At 41.2% G+C, this 19857-nt stretch overlaps 1 protein-coding gene across 5 annotated transcripts in view; it reads left to right on the top strand.

The window, feature by feature from the left end:
• Positions 1-19857, top strand: part of ADAT2 (adenosine deaminase tRNA specific 2) — a 649106-nt gene that overhangs the window by 359530 nt on the left and 269719 nt on the right. For 4 of the 5 annotated variants that reach the window (XM_044060135.1, XM_044060143.1, XM_044060153.1 and 1 more), the window contains one exon: positions 6448-6539. In XM_044060135.1, the coding sequence (XP_043916070.1) occupies positions 6448-6539 (92 nt within the window). Of the gene's footprint in view, positions 1-6432; positions 6540-19857 lie in introns of all 5 variants that reach the window. The other variant, XM_044060149.1, reaches the window with a different exon arrangement.

The following is a 19857-nucleotide window of genomic DNA, read 5'->3' as shown; positions in this document are numbered from 1 at the left end:
ATTCATTAGATGTGCACAGACAACTTGGATTCTACTTGGACAGGACTAAACCTCAAAGGAAATCTGAACAACTGCTCGTGGCATTTGCTGCAGGGGCAGAGGGGAAGGCTATTTCAAAGCAAACCATTTCTAAATGGATAAGCCATTGCATTCATTTCTGCTATAAGCACCATGGAAAACCTACCCCCAGGGGAATCGGACGTCACTCCACCAGGGCTGCATCTACCTCTACAGCCTTTCTCAGAGGCATCCCTGCCAGGGACATCCTAGAAGCTGCTACCTGGAGTTCTGTACATACTTTCACCAAGGATTATCATTTGCCAATGTTCTCTAAATCCAAGAGGTGGCTTTGCCACTGCAGTCTTGCAGGGCCTTATAGCTGGCCCTAATACTATGTAAATTCCTCCTCCCAACCATAGCTTTGGGAATCTCCCCAAGTGTAATGACTGCAACAGTGAAACATGAAGAACATAGTACAGTTGTGTATACTTACCATAAATGTAGATGTTCGAGTGTATTCACTGTTGCAGTCTTGGTTACCCTCCGTCCAGCCCCCTAACTTCTTTTGGCTATACCTCTACTTTCCTTTACTATGCTTAAAAGCCTTTTTGGTGTATTTGCTTTTTTGTTGCAGGCATATCCTTGTACTTTTATATTTAATTGCTTCCTGTTAGGGGGCACCTGACATCTGGGGCAAGAAAAGCTGATGTAATGGCGTTGGCTGCATGTTTTATACCCCTGATGACCTGATGTCATGGAAGAAGGGACAGCAACCAATGCAGGACCCAAGACTTTGTTAATCAGGCCGACTGAGGGCTACCTGCAAGCAGATAACCCAAATGTAATGACTGCAACAGTGAATACACTCGAACAGCTACATTTATGGTAAGTGTACATAACTGTACTTTTTTTGTTACTTGTGCTATTTATGGCGGTGGGTTTATCTTTTGAGCCTTGCCTAAAAAAAGGCACTATGGGGGTGGCAAGAGCCTTGGCCAGTATTTGAAAGCTTAAGGGTGACAGGTGCAAGCCATCTCTAGTGAAGCAGAGTAGCTTGTCGAGCATGTCCTCCCAGGCGGACAGACACTGGATCCCCTTTGAATGACACTAGAAACTTAGCCAATTGTTGAAATTGATAATTTTTTCTTTATACTGTGGTATCATTCTTGGTGAGAGCAGGATGCTACTCAGTGTCTGAATCATACCTGCCTGGGCTACAAGATCAGAGAGCTCTTCCATGTCTCTTTTCATGTAGTCCAGGGAGGTATGGCTCAGGTCATTCACACCAACATGGACAATGACAGAGTCGTATTTGTGCTTGTTCTGGAGTGACATGAGTGCTTGTGTTATGTGGCGGATCCTGGCACTCGACAGCAGCTAACAGTAACCTTCTCCTTATTCAGCCTAGTGAGTGGGACGTCAGTGTGCCTGACTATAGAGTCACCTGTTTACTGGTATGTTATTTTGCCTTAAGGGCTGTGATTGCATGGCACACTGGTTTTGTGAAGTATGTGTTTTATGATTTGTGATGGGGAGTGGAGGTTGCTTGGATGTCTGCTTTGGAGGTCTCTGTTGCTTTTGTAGATTTTTATTTAGAGCCTCCGAGTATGTTTTCGTGTATTTGTGTGTTTTTTGCCGGTGCTGGTTTAATGGGTCTGTGTGAGACTGGTGGTGTGATACAAGTATTTCCCTTCTCCTCTTGACTGTCTGATCCAGCCTTGGGTTGAGAGAGCTTAGCCTCCAGTTTGGCTGTATAATTGCATCTCTCACATGTATTAGTGTTTGATGGTAGGAGGAGAGGGTTGTCTGTGTACATGAGGCAGTTGTAACATTGCCTTAAAATGCCCAGATTCACCAGTTGGACTGGAGAGTACGCCTGAAACTGCCCTTTGGACATGCCTGGATAGGTACAATGAACTGTTTTACTGAATGGCTGGTAAGGTTGAATAGAGAGCCTTGTCCTTCTGTACAGTATAGGAGGGTCTCGTGCTAGGGTTTATAAGTGCTTGCTATGAGTTTTGAGCAAGTGCCGGGCTGAGAAATGAATGTCTTGAGTGCTTAAGTTGAAAGTTTGTCTAGTTCCAAGGGAAAAATTGAAGAGGAGACTTTGTGGAGACGGGAATAGTTATACCCTAGCTAACCGGTGCTGCCTGGTGTGCAAAACCGTGCAAATGCAGTATTTATAGCAGGGAAAGGAAAGAGAGAGAAATTAGCCCAAAATGGCCAATAAAATACTAATTTCTGGGCTGAAACCACTCCTCCAGGGACAGATAAGCTGCTCAAAGCTCCCCTCACACAGGTGAACAGAGAAACTTCCTTCTATCCAAGTAAGGTATGGGCAAACACAGAGATTTGTAACACAGCCCTGAATTCAGCACTTAACCTGAAAACTGGACTATACTAGCTTAGAAAGGCAGGAAACAAATATATATATATATATATATATATATTTTTTTTTTTTTTCAGAAAATAAAGCAGATGCAATCAAAAAAACTCTTTAAATGCACGGAAAAGGATACTTATTGTTATATATCTCGGATTAGAGTTTGTAGTCAATGCCTTTAGTAATAAAGTAGGAAGAAACACAAATGCAGTAAAAGCAGATGAATAGAATGCAAAATATATATATATATATATATATATATATATATATATATAAACAATAGAAAATGAACAACTGATTTAAACAAGTTACCCAATTAACCAGAAAAAAGCTCAAAACTGAGCCCTGCTCCAGCAGTCTTCAATCAGACAAGTTCTAACTGCACACTCCTGCTGCTAGGGTGCAGGGGAACCTACTCCAAAAAAAGATGGCCTGGGTCAGTGCTCAAGTTATACAAACAAAGCTAGGTTCTGCAGGCCTGAATCTGGTCTATGCTGCAGCAACAAGGCGCACCAATTTCAGAAAGAAACAGTTCAAATAAGCAGGTACAATAAGCCTGTAACCAGAAATTCCCTGCTCAGAAGGGCAGAATCCAGCCTCCCACAAGAGTGCAGACCTCACCTTCTTAATGTAAAACAACTGTCCCAAAGCCCAAGTGCTTAAACCAGAACTAATACGCTTTAGAAGAGACACTAAGCCTTTAATCAGCAACTCCCAACTCAGAAGGATGTAAGCTTCCTGTCCTGCCACAACAGTGCAGACCACAAACCTTCCTAATGTGAAACAACTGTCTAAAACCCAATGCGTAATCCAAAGGCTTAGAATAACAGTTACAATTTAATCGGCTACTAACGAGCAGTAATACATGCAGCAGAATAAATGCTATTAAGTACTTTTAAGAACAGACAGCAAGAGCAAAATAAGTAATAAAGTAGGAAGAAACACAAACACAGTAAGCAGATTAATAAAGCGCAAAATAAAATGTTTTTTTCTCTTTGTATTAGGTAGAATGAGCTAAAGACACTAGACTGGAAGGAGTGTCACAGATCAAATATACAGTAGAGGCGGGCAACTGCAAAGCCACCAAGCATAAAAAGAAAACACCAATAGGGAGGGCAAGGTGGGGGAAAAATCAACTCTGAAAAATAACACTTTCAACACAGATCAGAAACCAGCAAATATAGATCTAAATCAATCAAGCAAAAGCAATTAGGATACTGTAGAACTTTGGAAAGAAGTGCCAAAAAATATAATTATCAATTTATATTTTGAGTTGTTTCAGTAGCACTCTCAGTCAGTACTCAGGACATAAAAATAAAAAGGAATTTGTGGGAGCAGTGCATACAGAATAATGTTCAAGTGGAGGGTGGTGGCTTAAGGGGGTGGCAGGAATTGAGCAATTTATGTAATGTTGGACTGAAAGACAGTTATAAAGAAAGAAAACGTGTATAAATGGAAAATTTTTAATAAAGATTGTTTTCTATTAATGTACATGTGCATCTATGTATTAAGTAGTATTTTAATCAAGGTGTTTAAAAACATATTGTGGCTTTTAAGGCCAGGAATGAGGCTACTGACAAGTATTTAATCACTTTCTAGGAACAGATAATTGATGGCCAGTATAGTGACCACTCCTGAGACCACCTAAATACTAAAGAAACCAAGCAGAGATGATGATGATGATAATGATATCAAGGCATACATTGTTGCCTTTGAAAGATAATGCCACACAGGAGAATTGGGCTCAGCATGAGGGAGTTAAAACATACAGAAGAAGCAATCAAGGGAATATTGACACAGAAGATACTGGGTTTATAGACCATCAGAAACTAAAAAAGTAATTTCTGGAATAGTAGACTCGGAGTATTGTCTCTGTGTCACTTCCAGGTTTGGCAAATATATAGTTTTGGTGATTAGGAAGGAACTGAAGGAGCCACTGGATTCTGGGAGCATGGTCACACTCATTAATGAGTTGTACATCTGTAGACCTTAAAACTGACGAGGAAAATGGAACTAATATGGGTCCTTGGAGACATGGAGTATCCTGCAACACACAGAAATTCAAACTATGTTTAGGAAGTTACTGCATCCTGTAGTTTTGGTACCTAATTTAACATCTGGTGTCATAACTGGCCAAGAGTTCCCTCTGGACATTATGGGGGATTAAGCTCTGGTACTGCATGGTCAGAATAAACCCCTAGTAAAATGTGTGGGGAGCAGCAGCAGCAGCATCCTGGCACACTGTTATAAAAGGCCTGCAAAAATAAAAGTGATATATGCAGATACTCCAAAAGGCGCTAAACTTGATATAACTGGAAGAGATAGAAAAATCCATTCAGATGTACATAGTATCTGAATAGAAATCACTAAGCATTGTGCCTGCAAATAAGCTAAGTAGCTTGCTGAAAGAGTATTTTATCCTCTTAAGCAGTAACATTTAAAGACAATCTTCATTTCCACCGAAACAATTTAAGTACACCTTCTTGGACTGCCTGCCACTTATGTGGAGGAAACTAGACCTTTTCCTGTCCATATAAGATGCTCAGTACTATAAGCCACTGGACAAGTGTGTGAATAACCGTACTTTTCCCATATGTGCCCCTTCTGGAGATATCTGTCTGTTACATTATCTCATGCTATCAGAATTACCGTAAGTGGTGTTAGTAATGCTTCCAGTTTCTTAGCTTAAATACAGTGCTGGCAGTCAGTTAGCTAATTCCTAGTTTCTTGTTAATTAATGATAGTACCTAGCATTAGATTGTGCTGTCTGATTCAGGTGTTCATCTGCCTTTATGTACAGATGAAATTTTTGTTACCCTGATCACTTGCCTGTTCTTTGTCGGCCACAAAAGCACATTGTCAGTTGTACTGATGCCACAAACAGAAAAGATGAAGTTTTAAGCCAGGATTCTATTTTTTGTCATCTTTGTTCTATAGTGCTTATTTGTAGTGCATCAAGGCTCCCATTCTGTATATTTGGAGAGTATATTTGAGAAAAATCGATTGCCTTAAATCATAAGATTGATGCAGAATACACTTTGACTAGTCCAACAGCTGCACCTATCTGTTAAAAGCAAAATTGCTGTTTTGATGTGTGCTTTCTCACATATATTAACACCAGTATTTATCAATTATGGCATTTATTTTGATATTGCTTTGTGTGACATGATCCATGTTTTGGGTCCTATATTTATCCTCATGGTAAGGTATTTACCCATATAAAAAAATAATAAAAACATTGTTCCCTTTTTATCTGCATTCAGTGAAGTCTGCTTCATGAATGTAACCAAATAAGTCAGTGAATATTTAAATTACCTGTGTTGCACAAGTGAAGTATGCTGTACAGTTTATTAAAATTTTAATATGTCTTTCTTGCACCTGTCCATGTGAAGCAGAGAGATAAAGCCCTCACTGTTCCTCAGATGTCATGTTTTCAACTAAGGGCACAGGTGCTGGAGGGAGCTGTTAGATGGGAGTGGGAGTTGGAGGCTGATACACATATGTCCAGAATGGGGGGGGGGGGGAGCTTGGCTTGCTGCTTTAGTAATAAGCCCACCTGGCATTGCAGTGAGCTGCTTAGCTAGGGGGATGCATAAGTGTTGTAGTGTTTCTGCATCATTATAAAAGTAATTATAGAATGCGGAAGCCAATTAGGAGATGTGGATAAGACAGTCCACAGGGATTGGCAGAGTGGCCCACTCTCTCAGCACGTCTCTTGCCTCCTCCTGGGAAAGAATGGGCTGGCACATATATGGAGGAACATAATGTTTAATTGGGTGGAGGAAGGGAGAGCCATTGGGGTAGATCAGGTGAACCCACAAAAAAAAAATTCTTACTTTTATAGTTTACCTTTTTGACCGCACTCACAGCTTCAATACTCATTTGTAAAATCATAGTCAAAATTGGAAATGTAACTCTGTTATGTACATAAATGTTTACTCACCAAATTCAACAGCATATGGCTTTTTGTATGAAAGTTTGTAGCACATGAAATAATAACCTGCCTCACAATTGAAGTTATACAGCTAAATCTCCTTAACAGTTCACATATATCCCACTTGTAGTTTATGGCTGCCAGAATGACAGATTTGGAGGTTGCGGTTCAGTTCTCAGTATCCCATCAGATGATCTATCCAACACGGGGAAGCCGTTTCAGGTAAATATTTGTAATAATGCATTTATTACCTTATCAATAAGTTTTGTGTATTTAACTTATTGTACTCTAAAGAAACTGATTAAGAAAAAAAAGCCTTCTCCAGCTTGCATCAGTGCCTCATTGACACTTTTGCTTCCCATCCTGTCCAGCATGGCATTCCATATCTAACCAAAGTAGGTCCTTTCTTTCCAGGTGAGATATAGCCTTTTGGTGACCACAATTGTTTCTGGAGTAGTTGGAGGTGAGATTGGCATGCTGTGTAACAATCATCTGTAGTTGGTGAAGATTTTTCATTGTTTTACTTCAGCTTGACATGTTGCTTTTGCTGACATTCAGTGGATGAAAATGCTTGACTACACTTGTGCCTCTTCTTTCAGAATCACCTTGCATAATCTGTGCTCAGTCATATCATTTTGCATACCCAGGAATGCGGTAAAGGATGCTGCTGCAAAAGATGCTCTCCCTGAGGTAGGGGAGTTGGACATTATCTGATCGTTCCTACCTGAGCCAGTCAGCTTCTCAGGTGCTGGTCCACTAATCGCACCCTATTTTCCTATATTGTGGCCAGGACTATGGTATGTGCTGCACTGGAGCTGGCCAAAGGAATAATTAATTTAGAGTACCCAAAATAAACAGGCCTGCCTATGGTGGTTCAAGTTTGACTGCATGTTTTTTGAAGGTGGTTACACAGAGGAGGCTTGAATCTTCAAGGGGTCAGTTTGACCCAGTGAAAGAATGATGTGCTACTACTGGAATAATGGTACACAGCATTACTAAGGATTGTTTTTTGGAGTTTTGAGGCACAAGAAGGTTAGTACTAGGAGAAAATAAATCTGGTTTGTACCAGCTCTTTTGGTGTAGAAAAATAAAGCCATGACGACCAGCTCTTTTGGTGTAGAAAAATAAAGCCATGACAGTGGCTCAGATTCCAAAGTTCAGTTTGTGCTTGAGTGTCCATTGGAGCTGGCATGGAAGGAATGGGTGTGCCTATCCTGGAAGGGACAGAGAAGGACCAAGTTCATTGATTTAAACAGTCCCTCAGAGGGGGACATTACTGAAAAGGATAGCCTGGGGAATGTGCATTTAGCCACTAAGTTACTATGGCTGTATGTCTCATTACATGCACCCACATAGGGCAGAGTGTTGTGATGTCTGTAGTAATGTGGGTTGCGCATCCCCCTCCCCCTGTCCAGGGGAGTGGTTTGTGCCTGTCTGATATATGCTTATTACTGGAATGCTAACAAAGGCATAGACAACCGTAATAGCCACTTGGGTGATGGCCTCTCCAGAAAATTGTCACCCCCATATTGGAGATAGTCGACCAAATGAAGGTAAATCCTGTCATATTACGAACACAAATGCCGACATCCTGAAGGTAAATAACCCTGTATTAAAAAATGAAATGTTGACTTCCTAGTATGTATGCACCGAGGTTGCTTCTCGGTGAATGCAAATATGCATGCACAGAGGTTGCTTCTCAGTGAATGCAAATATGCATGCACAGAGTTTGCTTCTTGGTGAATGCAAGTATGCATGCACAGAGGTTGCTTCTCGGTGTATGCAAATATTACTTAAAAAAAAAAAAAAAAAAAAAAAAGAAAGAAAAGAAATTAACAAACCTAAACAGCATTCCCCCACACCTCCTACTAGTTAAATAACTGTGAGATGACACAATCTCCGGGGAAATGAAATATTCCCCTTCATGAGGATTGTCGATCTTGCACATCTCTTGACTATCTGTCTAGTCGACCAAATGCAGTTGATTAAACAGATATCAACCAAACTCCTTGTTAACCAAACCAAAGGTACCTTGTGAGGGAACTAATGGCCAGAGACAAATAATGGTCTACAGATACAGGAGCAAAAACATTTAAGGAAAAAAAAAAAAAAAACTATTGTGAGCAACATAGTAGTCCACTGCTTTTATGCACCACCACTGTCTTCATTGCATTGCATTGCATTGCATTCTACTAAGAGATTCCTGGGGAGTGCAGTGTTCATGACCCCTAGCATGATAACGTGGGAGGATAGATGTCCTTCAAGAATGCAACTGCAGTCATAACATGTGGGTTGTCCTGCCTCAGGCAGCCCTCGGTCGGCCGGATTCCAAAGTCTGGTTCCGACATCGGCTGATGTCGCATTTCTCTCCGACGTCAGAGCGGCTGGAGTATATAACATCAGCCGACGCCATTTTCTTCAGTGTTTCTTGCCCCAGATGCCAGGTGCCCTCCAAGGAAGGCTGTAATCAAACTGGAAGACAAAAACAGGATTCCAAACAAATAAATGAGCAATAAAACAAATACACCATAACAGATATCCCCAGCTAAGAGTAACAGGGATAGGAGTGGACACTAGGCATAGAGGGGTATGGAGGGAGGGAAAATCCGACTGCAGTTGCATGTCTATCGGACATCTACATTTATGGTAGGTACAAAACTGTACTATGTCCTTCAAGAATGCAACTGCAGTCATAACATGTGGGAAGAATACCATAGCTTAGCTGGGGGAGGAGGAATGCTCTAGGAAAAAGATGGTGAGGCAATCAAACCCTGCAGGACTGCCGAAGCAAAGCCTGCTCTTGATCTGGAGTATAGAGGGAGATTGTAGTGTTTGGAGAATGTATGCACGGAGCTCCATGTAGCAGCTTCTAGAATGTCCTTAGTAGGCACCCCTCTTAAGAATGCTGTAGAGGTGGCTGTAGCTCTGGTGGAATGTGGTCTGACATTGGCTGGAACAGTCTTTCCATGAAAGGAATAACAGAATCTGATGCAATGTCCAATCCATTTTGAAATAGTCTGTTTTGAAATTGCTTTTCCTTGGACTGCAGGGGCGTAAGCTACAAAAAGTTGTTCAGACTTCCTACTGGCCTTGGTTCTGTCCAGGTAGTATCGAAGTTGTCTGTGGATGTCCAAGGTATGCAACAGTCTTTCCTCCTTATTCTCAGGATTGGGGAAGAAAGCAGGCAGATGAATGGCTTGATTTAAAGAAACCGTAGATACCGCCTTTGGCATAAAAGTAGGGTTGGTCCTTAATGAAACCCTGTCTCTGTGAAAAATAATAAAGGGTGGTATTGCCATTAGGGCCTGTAGCTCCGAAACCCTTCTTGCTGAGGTAATTGCCAACAGGAAAGCTGTCTTCCATGAGAGAAATTGCAAGTCAACTGAAGCTGCTGGCTCAAATGGAGGTAGAGTCAGTTTTTCTAGGACAAAATTGAGGTCCCAGGCTGGCACTGGGGCCTTTCTTGGCTTAATGTTCTTGATTCCCCTGAGGAATTGCCTTAGTAAAGGGTGTGAAAAAACAGGAGGATCAGTGTTGTATCTAGCTGAAATAGCAGATGCATGTATCTTTATGGAAGAATATGAGAGGCCGTTCTTTAACATATCTGCCAAATATTCCAAGATGAGTGGGATGTTCAACAATGATGCATCATGTCCCTTGCTGGTATTCCAATTGCTGAATCTTTTCCACTTTGCTAAGTAAACCTTTCTGGTGGATGGTCTTCAAGCCTCTGTTAGTATCCGCTGAACTTCCTTTGAGAGAGATAGGCTGAAGTTATTTATGGGATCTCCCAGGCTGTTAGCTGCAGTGTCTGAAGATTTGGATGCACTGTTTCGAAATTGTGTTGTCAAAAGTAGAGGCCATTGGGGAAGGGCCCACCTCCTGGTGTGACATATGCTCCGTAGTAATGGGTACCAGTGTTGTCTTGGCCAGTCCGGAGCTATTATGATTCCCTTGGGTCTCTCTGCTTTGATCTTTAGTAATACTGAGGTCATCAGTGGCAGAGGTGGGAATGCATAGATTGTTAGGGAGTTCCAGTTGAATGAGAGGGCATCTATTTTCCAAGCTTTTGGATGGTATGTCCTTGTGCAGAATTTTGGTAGAAGATGGTTGAGGTGAGAGGCAAATAGGTCCACTTCTGGCTTGCCCCATGTCGAAGTGAGTTGTCTGAAGGCCTTCGGATGTAACCTCCACTCGTGTGGATCTGTGAAATTCCTGCTTAGGCTGTCCGCCAACACATTGTCTTTTCCTGGAACAAACTGGGTTTGTAACTGAATGTTTAGGCTCAGTGATTTCTCCCAAAGATGCATTGTCAGTCTGCAAAGGGGGTAAGAGTGGGTGCCCCCTTGCTTGTTTATGTACCACATTACAGTGGTGTTGTCTGTCCATATCAGTAAATGGCCATGCTGGAGTTGGTGTTGAAAGGCCTCGATGGCATGCATTACTGCCAGCATTTCCTTTTGGTTTATATGCAGATGTGTTTCCTTTGGAGACCATTGTCCTTGTATACACCTGCCTTCCATGTGCGCCCCCCATCCAAGGTCTGAGGCGTCTGTGGTCATGGTCTGTGTTATCTGTGGTTTTTTGAATGACATACCTGTGTTTGCCTGGCTCACCCGTACCTGGACGACTGCCTCATACAAGCGGACGACAAATTGATGTTGACAAAAAACCTGGATTATGTCATACGATTACTTCAAGCTCTGGGATACACAGTCAACTTCCAAAAGTCAAGACTGCAGCCATCCCAGCAAATAATCTTCTTAGGAGCCAAACTAGACACAGCCTCTCAGATGGCTTACCTGACAGAAGACAAGCAAGAGAAGTTAACTCATTACTTCAAAGGTTTAGCAAAACTCACCCAGATGACTGCAAGGAGATTCCTACAGGCCCTGGGTTACATGGCATCCTGCATCCTGCATTCTCCTGGTTCCATTAGCAAGACTACACATGAGAAAGCTTCAATGGTACCTAAAAAGCATTTGGTCTCAACACAGCAACAACTTGGAGACACTCATACCGCTCATTCCATGCCTGCAAAAGGAATTCCTATGGTGGGCCTCGGTGAGCCAGGCAAACACAGGTATGTCATTCAAAAAACCACAGATGGCCACAGACGCCTCAGACCTTGGATGGGGGCCGCACAAGGAAGGCAGATGTATACAAGGACAATGGTCTCCAAAGGAAACACATCTGCATATAAACCAAAAGGAAATGCTGGCAGTAATGCATGCCATCGAGGCCTTTCAACACCAACTCCAGCAAGGCCATTTACTGATACGGACAGACAACACCACTGTGATGTGGTACATAAACAAGCAAGGGGGCACCCACTCTTACCCCCTTTGCAGACTGACAATGCATCTTTGGGAGAAATCACTGAGCCTAAACATCCAGTTACAATCCCAGTTTGTTCCAGGAAAAGACAATGTGTTGGCGGACAGCCTAAGCAGGAATTTCACAGATCCACACGAGTGGAGGTTACATCCGAAGGCCTTCAGACAACTCACTTCAACATGGGGCAAGCCAGAAGTGGACCTATTTGCCTCTCACCTCACCCATCTTCTACCAAAATTCTGCACAAGGACATACCATCCAAAAGCTTGGAAAATAGATGCCCTCTCATTCAACTGGAACTCCCTAACAATCTATGCATTCCCACCACTGCCACTGATGACCTCAGTATTACTAAAGATCAAAGCAGAGAGACCCAAGGGAATCATAATAGCTCCGGACTGGCCAAGACAACACTGGCACCTATTTCTACGGAGCATATGTCACACCAGGAGGTGGGCCCTTCCCCAATGGCCTCTACTTTTGACTCAACACAATTTCGAAACAGTGCATCCAAATCTTCAGACACTGCAGCTAACAGCCTGGGAGATCCCATAAATAACTTCAGCCTATCTCTCTCAAAGGAAGTTCAGCGGATACTAACAGAGGCTCGAAGACCATCCACCAGAAAGGTTTACTTAGCAAAGTGGAAAAGATTCAGCAATTGGAATACCAGCAAGGGACATGATGCATCATTGTTGAACATCCCACTCATCTTGGAATATTTGGCAGATATGTTAAAGAACGGCCTCTCATATTCTTCCATAAAGATACCTGCATCTGCTATTTCAGCTAGATACAACACTGATCCTCGTGTTTTTTCACACCCTTTACTAAGGCAATTCCTCTGGGGAATCAAGAACATTAAGCCACCAAGAAAGGCCCCAGTGCCAGCCTGGGACCTCAATTTTGTCCTAGAAAAACTGACTACCTCCATTTGAGCCAGCAGCTTCAGTTGACTTGCAATTTCTCTCATGGAAGACAGCTTTCCTGTTGGCAATTATCTCAGCAAGAAGGGTTTTGGAGCTACAGGCCCTAATGGCAATACCACCCTTTATTATTTTTCACAGAGACAGGGTTTCATTAAGGACCAACCCTACTTTTATGCCAAAGGTGGTATCTAGGGTTTCTTTAAATCAAGCCATTCATCTGCCTGCTTTCTTCCCCAATCCTGAGAATAAGGGGGAAAGACTGTTGCATACCTTGGACATCCACAGACAACTTTGATACTACCTGGACAGAACCAAGGCCAGTAGGAAGTCTGAACAACTTTTTGTAGCTTACGCCCCTGCAGTCCAAGGAAAAGCAATTTCAAAACAGACTATTTCAAAATGGATTGGACATTGCATCAGATTCTGTTATTCCTTTCATGGAAAGACTGTTCCAGCCAATGTCAGACCACATTCCACCAGAGCTACAGCCACCTCTACAGCATTCTTAAGAGGGGTGCCTACTAAGGACATTCTAGAAGCTGCTACATGGAGCTCCGTGCATACATTCTCCAAACACTACAATCTCCCTCTATACTCCAGATCAAGAGCAGGCTTTGCTTCGGCAGTCCTGCAGGGTTTGATTGCCACACCATCTTTTTCCTAGAGCATTCCTCCTCCCCCAGCTAAGCTATGGTATTCTACCCACATGTTATGACTGCAGTTGCATTCTTGAAGGACATAGTACAGTTTTGTACCTACCATAAATGTAGATGTCCGATAGACATGCAACTGCAGTCGGATTTTCCCTCCCTCCATACCCCTCTATGGCTAGGGTCCACTCATATCCCTGTTACTCTTAGCTGGGGATATCTGTTATGGTGTATTTGTTTTATTGCTCATTTATTTGTTTGGAATCCTGTTTTTGTCTTCCAATTTGATTACAGCCTTCCTTGGAGGGCACCTGGCATCTGGGGCAAGAAACACTGAAGAAAATGGCGTCGGCTGATGCTTATATACTCCAGCCGCTCTGACGTCGGAGAGAAATGCGACATCAGCCGACGTCGGACCCAGACTTTGGAATCTGGCCGACCGAGGGCTGCCTGAGGCAGGACAACCCACATGTTATGACTGCAGTTGCATGTCTATCGGACATCTACATTTATGGTAGGTACAAAACTGTACTTTATTATGCATTGTTCAATGAGTGGGCAAGTGCAACCATTTAATGAAATGTTTTATATACTGAGTGTAGGCTGAGAACTAAAGTTCTGTGTGTTTTATAAAACAGAAGTTTACTGGCTACTTAATGCTGGTACCTTTGTTCCCTTTCATTAGAAATGCATAGACAGGAAATATGGTATTGGCACATGTTCAGGTTTGAGAGTGCAGTGACGATTTTGTTAGAGGTTTTGCTTCTTTCACTTTTAAAATGTCCATGGTAGCCAATCATTGCAGCTGTATGTTTGAACCGGATATACAACTGCTGTTTCTCTGAGATCCACTGAGTCATGGTGCATCTTGCAACATGTAACGTTGACATATATTTTGGAGCTCATGTGTGTGCATGCTCAAAGTACAGTTCTGTATGCTTTACCTCATAACAGCAAGGATCAAACTGAGTTTTTTTTTAAGTGATTAACTCATCTACATAGCTCAAATGATGATAATGCAGTCCCATCATTCCCGGAATCTGATACAAGTAATAAGTCAATTGATCAAGGTACTAGTTTTCCTTTCTGTACTTGTACTTACCAAGCGATCCAGTTTGCCTTCATTTTGCTACTTGCAAAGAAAATAAGTTTGCAGTGTGTTTCAGTGGCTGAGGGCTGTAGATTGCAGAGCCTTCTTGAATATTTGTTTTGTGGAGCTTGACATTTCACTAGTTGTTGTTAATGTCAGTGTTGCCTCCCACAAAACATTTCCCTTGTGTTTTGCTTAGCTGAAGGTGTAGCTCGTCAGTATGACATAATAAATTTTGCCCTTTAATTGGTGACATTTGAATACTGATGCATAAGTCTTCATTGAGTAGATTGTACATGTTGATAGCTGTGATGTATATGTTGGGGTGTTTGCCAGGATTTATTCTTGCCTAAATCGAGAATCCTTTATTTAGTTGTACATGAATGTCTTCTCTTTGTGCATGCAAATATACACATGGATGATATGTTTTCGTGCTTACATATGGAAAAAACATGTACATTTGTAAAAAAAAAAAAATATATATATATAAAATATTATTATACATCTTTGAGGTGAGGCAGAATCTGACATACATTGCACACACACAAACACGTGTCAGTGTAGCTTTTTTGTAGGATGTGATTGCCTCTGTTGCACTCAGAAAGCATCAGTGGTCCACCTCTACATTTCCTGTTTTCTGTGTTTCTCTCATTCACTTTTCTCTTTCCCCTCTTTAGCTTTAATTAACTGTGCTGGAAGTGGAGGCGGATGGAGGAGGTTGCAATCTGAAAAGGACACTTAGTGAAGCTGACAAGCAGTACTTAGATTAAAATGCTTGGAAATCTGTTACTATGGCAACAAAGCCCAAGCAGTCTTTTTCATTTAGACACAAAAGCAGTAGGTCAGTAGAACTTTGAGGGTGCGTACAGCAGTTGAAGAGTATATGCAAGCTGAAGGCATCAAACACTTCATGAGGGCTAGAATTTCAAAATGTAAAATGTAGTTTTTTTCCCTCCATATATAAAAAATCTTGGAGATAAGCCATTTTTTTTTCAAATATAAGTGATTCTGAAAGTAGTTGAGCCATTGTATGACAGTTTATCTTATGAGCTTTGCAAAAATATTTTTTGGTTAAAATTAACCTTTTTCCTTTTTTTGTGGTAAGAACCGACTTCTTCAAAGTGAATCCATAGAGTATAATTGACAGTTGTATTCAATAAAAGATGATACTGATCAATACCACATTCTAGTAGAAAGAAGTGGTCCAGGTTGATTATGCTGATTGTTATCCCTGTGAAATGTTAATATTTGAAATATGAAAAAAAGAAACATGCATTCTCTACATTAACGTGCAGGAGAAAACGCCTCCCGACACACACATGGGAATAGAAATAAACATCATATGGCTAACAGAGCTATATTAATATCTGTAAGGCCTCTGCATGGTTCCTTGCCTTCTCCACAAGAAAGTATAAAACAATCTTAAGCACATATGACATATATAGATTAATTCATTTTGTTAGTTTTTGTTCATGGTGCCATCCCATCTATTATTCACAAAGTTAAGTAAAATAACCTAATGGCTTAATTTGTCCTGGGACAGCCTTGTAAAATTGGCACCAAGTCACTATGGTTTCAGAATGTGTTTGCTGAATATTTTAACACTCACTGTCCTTCCCATTCTACTTGATGTTTGAATCATCAAATGATTTTAGTTGCTAACATCTTAGAATGGTAAGCAGCTCCTGCACAGAATGTTGTGTCTATGGCTGTGTATACAGTATTGTCCAGAAAAAAAAAAAAAAAAAGATTTGAAGCAGTGTCCTCTTGTCGATGTGGAATGTACTGCTACAGCTGTAGCAATTTCAACCATTTACAAACTTTGCTTTGTATTTTGTTTGTGTGTATTGTCCAACTATTGAGCAAAGAGTTAATCCTGTGAGTGCCTTTTAGATCTAGGTCCAATGCTGTTCATTCTCAACTTTACGTTATAGTACATAATGCAGTGGGAGAAAGAGATTCTGTCTGGTTTGCCCATTGAGATGCATCTTCTCCATACTTATTGCTTCCTTAGAGCTGGGTTTGCCAAGGCTATTCCAGCTGTCTAACGTCCCTGTAGATTGTCACGCCATCACCCACTCAGGCAGCCTATTTCAATGTTCCACAGTGTTTCCTTTGAAAAGGTACTTTCTCAGATGTAATCTCTGTTACTTGTCTTGTACATACTAAAAAGATGATGATGATGCTCGAGTGTTCATTTAAGTAGTTTATTGTGTGCAAACATCAGGATGGATGGCAGGAACATTAAACTTAAACAGATTATCTAACTGACTACTACATACATGCATGCCTTCACTCAGGCTACTCACTCAAAATGGCACTCTTGCTTGCATGTGCTCAGTACTTATATGCACGTGCCCAGTGACTGGAATGCTTCTTAAAGGTATAGCACACACTCTGAGCTACATCCTACCTCTTTACTGAGCTGTCTCATATAAGCAATGACATTTGAAAAGGCATGCAATTTATACAGACAATAATAAACAAAACAGCAGTTGTGTCCAGGTTTCTGTGTATCTGGAACTTGGTGTAGAAATGCAACCTGATCTCATAAGGTAATAGTTAGGACTGGGTTTAGCAACAGGGGCAGTCACTGGGGAATGTTCTGCTTCTGGAGTTTTGGAGATATTCTCTGGAACAGGGATTGCTGACGGAATATCCTCTGGAACAGGAATATTGGACAAGTCACTCTGAGAATTAGAGTCTTTGTCACAGGCAAAATGCCGCAACACTGGTTCAGACACTGGTAATAAATGCTTCCGATTCCACCTGAATTCCATTCCTTGTGATTCCACTGTGTATGATCTCTGTTGCAATCAAAACCTTTTGACATCTGCATTCTCACCATCTCCCCTTCTTTTAATGAACTGAGTGGTTTGCTGGTCTTATCATAATAGGACTTCTGGGACAAACACTTTTTCAACAGTTGGGCTTTCACTGCTTTGTTGTTTTTTAGCACATGGAACCAATAAATTGCTGCTAACTGGTAATGTGGTTTTGGTTTGTCTCGACATAAGTCTCTGGGCAGGTGAACCAAGATCATTATCAAGAGGAATGTTTCTGAGATTTAGCAAGTTTAGAAAAACATCAGTATTGTCACGTTTGGATTTCTCTAACAGTTGTTTTGCACTTTGATCTGTACTTTCAGCCAAGCCGTTTGGCTGCGGGTATTCGGGACTACTAGTAATATGAACAAAGTCCCACTTTTCGGCAAACTGAACTGCTGACTTGTAAACTGTCAGAAATAACTCTGTGCGGACTACCATGGACAGAAACATGTCTCTTCAACTTAGAATTGACATTGGAAGTTGGGTTAAGAAGCTGGTCAATCTCGACCCAATTTCAATAAGAGTCTACTAACACCAAGTAATGTTGACCATTACACTTGAAGATATCTGTGCCTACTGCTGACCAAGGTAGTTCAGAAATATGGCTTAGCTGAAGTAGTTCTTTTTGTTGATGTGACTTTGTACTGTTACATACTGAACAAGATGAAAGTACTTTCTCAATATATTTGGACATAGAAGGCCAAAATACTTCTTTTGGTAAGAGTCACTTCCTGGGTGGCCACAATACAAGATCTTAATGTACTCTTGTTGTAAGGATTTTGGAACATCACCTTAGGCCCTTTCATGTTGATACTGTTGTCCGACAAAGTCTCATCTCTGTTAGAAAAATACTGTTGCACTTCTACTAGTAAACAAGATTGTTTTGAAGGACATCCTCAACTGAGGTTGAGCTTCTGGAGAACTGGATCTGAAGCTGTGTGAGTTCTAAGCTCATCAAGATGTGTGAAAGAAAAATTTCTCACTTTCATGACTTAAAAATGAGGTTGCTCATTGTCATGCTGTACTGTAGTTTTCCTGGGTGATCAAGATGAGGTATCAGCAGGATAAAAAAAGTTTGCCTCTTGTGCAAACAAGGTTATAATTGTACTTTTTGCAATTTGAGCATCATGCGTTGCAGTCTGTCAGGAGCTTTGTGCATTGGCTTTCTATCTTGATAGGTCGACCATAAATATAATCATGAAACTTCAAACATGCAGACACAGTTGCCAAAAGTTCTTTCTCAATCTGGGCATACTGCATCTCGTTTTGAGTAACACTCTCGATGCATAGGCTACTGGTCTACCCTCTTAAAGAATGACTGCACCTAGACCAAACTTAGAAGCATTACAGGAAAGAGTAACTGGTTTGTGAACATCATACTAGCACAAAGTTGGTGGACATTGGCTGGCATTTTGAGAATTGCTGTTTGGAAGGATCTGGTTGCAAACCTGAACTGGTAAACAAATAACCAATATAAGTAATGCCTCGTAGCCTGAATTTGCACTTCTGAGGATTCAGCTTACAATGCACTTCATGTGCTCTTTCCAGAACTTTCTTGAGGTTTCTATCATGTTCGACTTCACCATTGCCTCCTGCTAGAATATCAGCTACTGTAATAGCACATGATTAGCCAGAAAAAATTTGTTCCATCGCACGCTGAAGTACTTCACTGGCAGAATTTATTCCAAATGGCATTCTAAGAAGTCTGTACCTCCCGAATGGCATACCAAATGTGGTTAGCAATGAAGATTTTTAAGTCAAGCAAAGTTTGCCAAAATTAACTTTTTGCATCTAAGACAGAAAAAAACAGTGGCATTTGGCATGAGGACAGCAACCTTCTTGACTGTGTGCATAGGATGATGTGGCCTTTTTTAATGCTTTGTTCAAATGTCTTGAATCAGTACATATTATGATCTCATCTGATCTTTTCTTATGAGCTACTACCATGGAAGATGCCCATTCAGTTGGTTCTTCTACTGGACAAATTACACCTAGCTGCACCATTTTGTGTAACTTGGCCTTGACTGTTCTGCATATCTACTGGACCTTTCTATGTTGGTCTGATAACTGAGCTGACCTCTGGGTCTAACTTCATGGAGTACACAACTGGGGTTTGCCTAGTTTGTCTGTGAAAATATCATCATATTTGGAAAAAATAGTTTGGGCGAAATTTGAGCTGTTGTCATTCAGGTTGCATGGTGAACCTCTTTAGTCCCATTTCAAACTATCTCTGAGGCCTAATAATGACTGCACGTCTCTCTTGACTATGTAGAACTGCAAGTCATAGCTGTTTCCAGCAGAATAACATGAAAGTACTATTGAACCTTCGGTTTGAATCTCTCCACCACCATAAGCAGCAAGCTTAGCACACTTTGCCAACTCAAGTTGTTCTGCTGCTCTTAACTCTAGCAAATGTTTTTGCTGTCAAAACATTGCACTTTGAACCAGTGTTTACTTTGCGCTGAACAGGACTCCCATTAATCCGGACAGTACAAAATATTTCATTCTTTTGTTTCAGCAAGCCCAGACACACCATCAACAAAAGAAAAGTAGAGATGCAACTTTCTAATTGATCAACTTGCCTCTTTGTGTGCTCTCTTAATAAAATAATGTACCTTGTTTGATGTACAAAACCTTTTGAAATTATTCCACTTATTGCAAGAATGGTACTGCTGACCAAAAGTTAAGCACTTTTCTTGTTTGAGT

Source organism: Protopterus annectens, chromosome 1.part0 (assembly GCF_019279795.1).
Source record: "Protopterus annectens isolate FY-2018-M chromosome 1.part0, PAN1.0, whole genome shotgun sequence".
Lineage (NCBI taxonomy): Eukaryota > Metazoa > Chordata > Ceratodontiformes > Protopteridae > Protopterus > Protopterus annectens.
The sequence above is the reverse complement of the archived record's forward strand: the minus strand, read 5'-3'. Positions and strand labels throughout refer to the sequence as shown.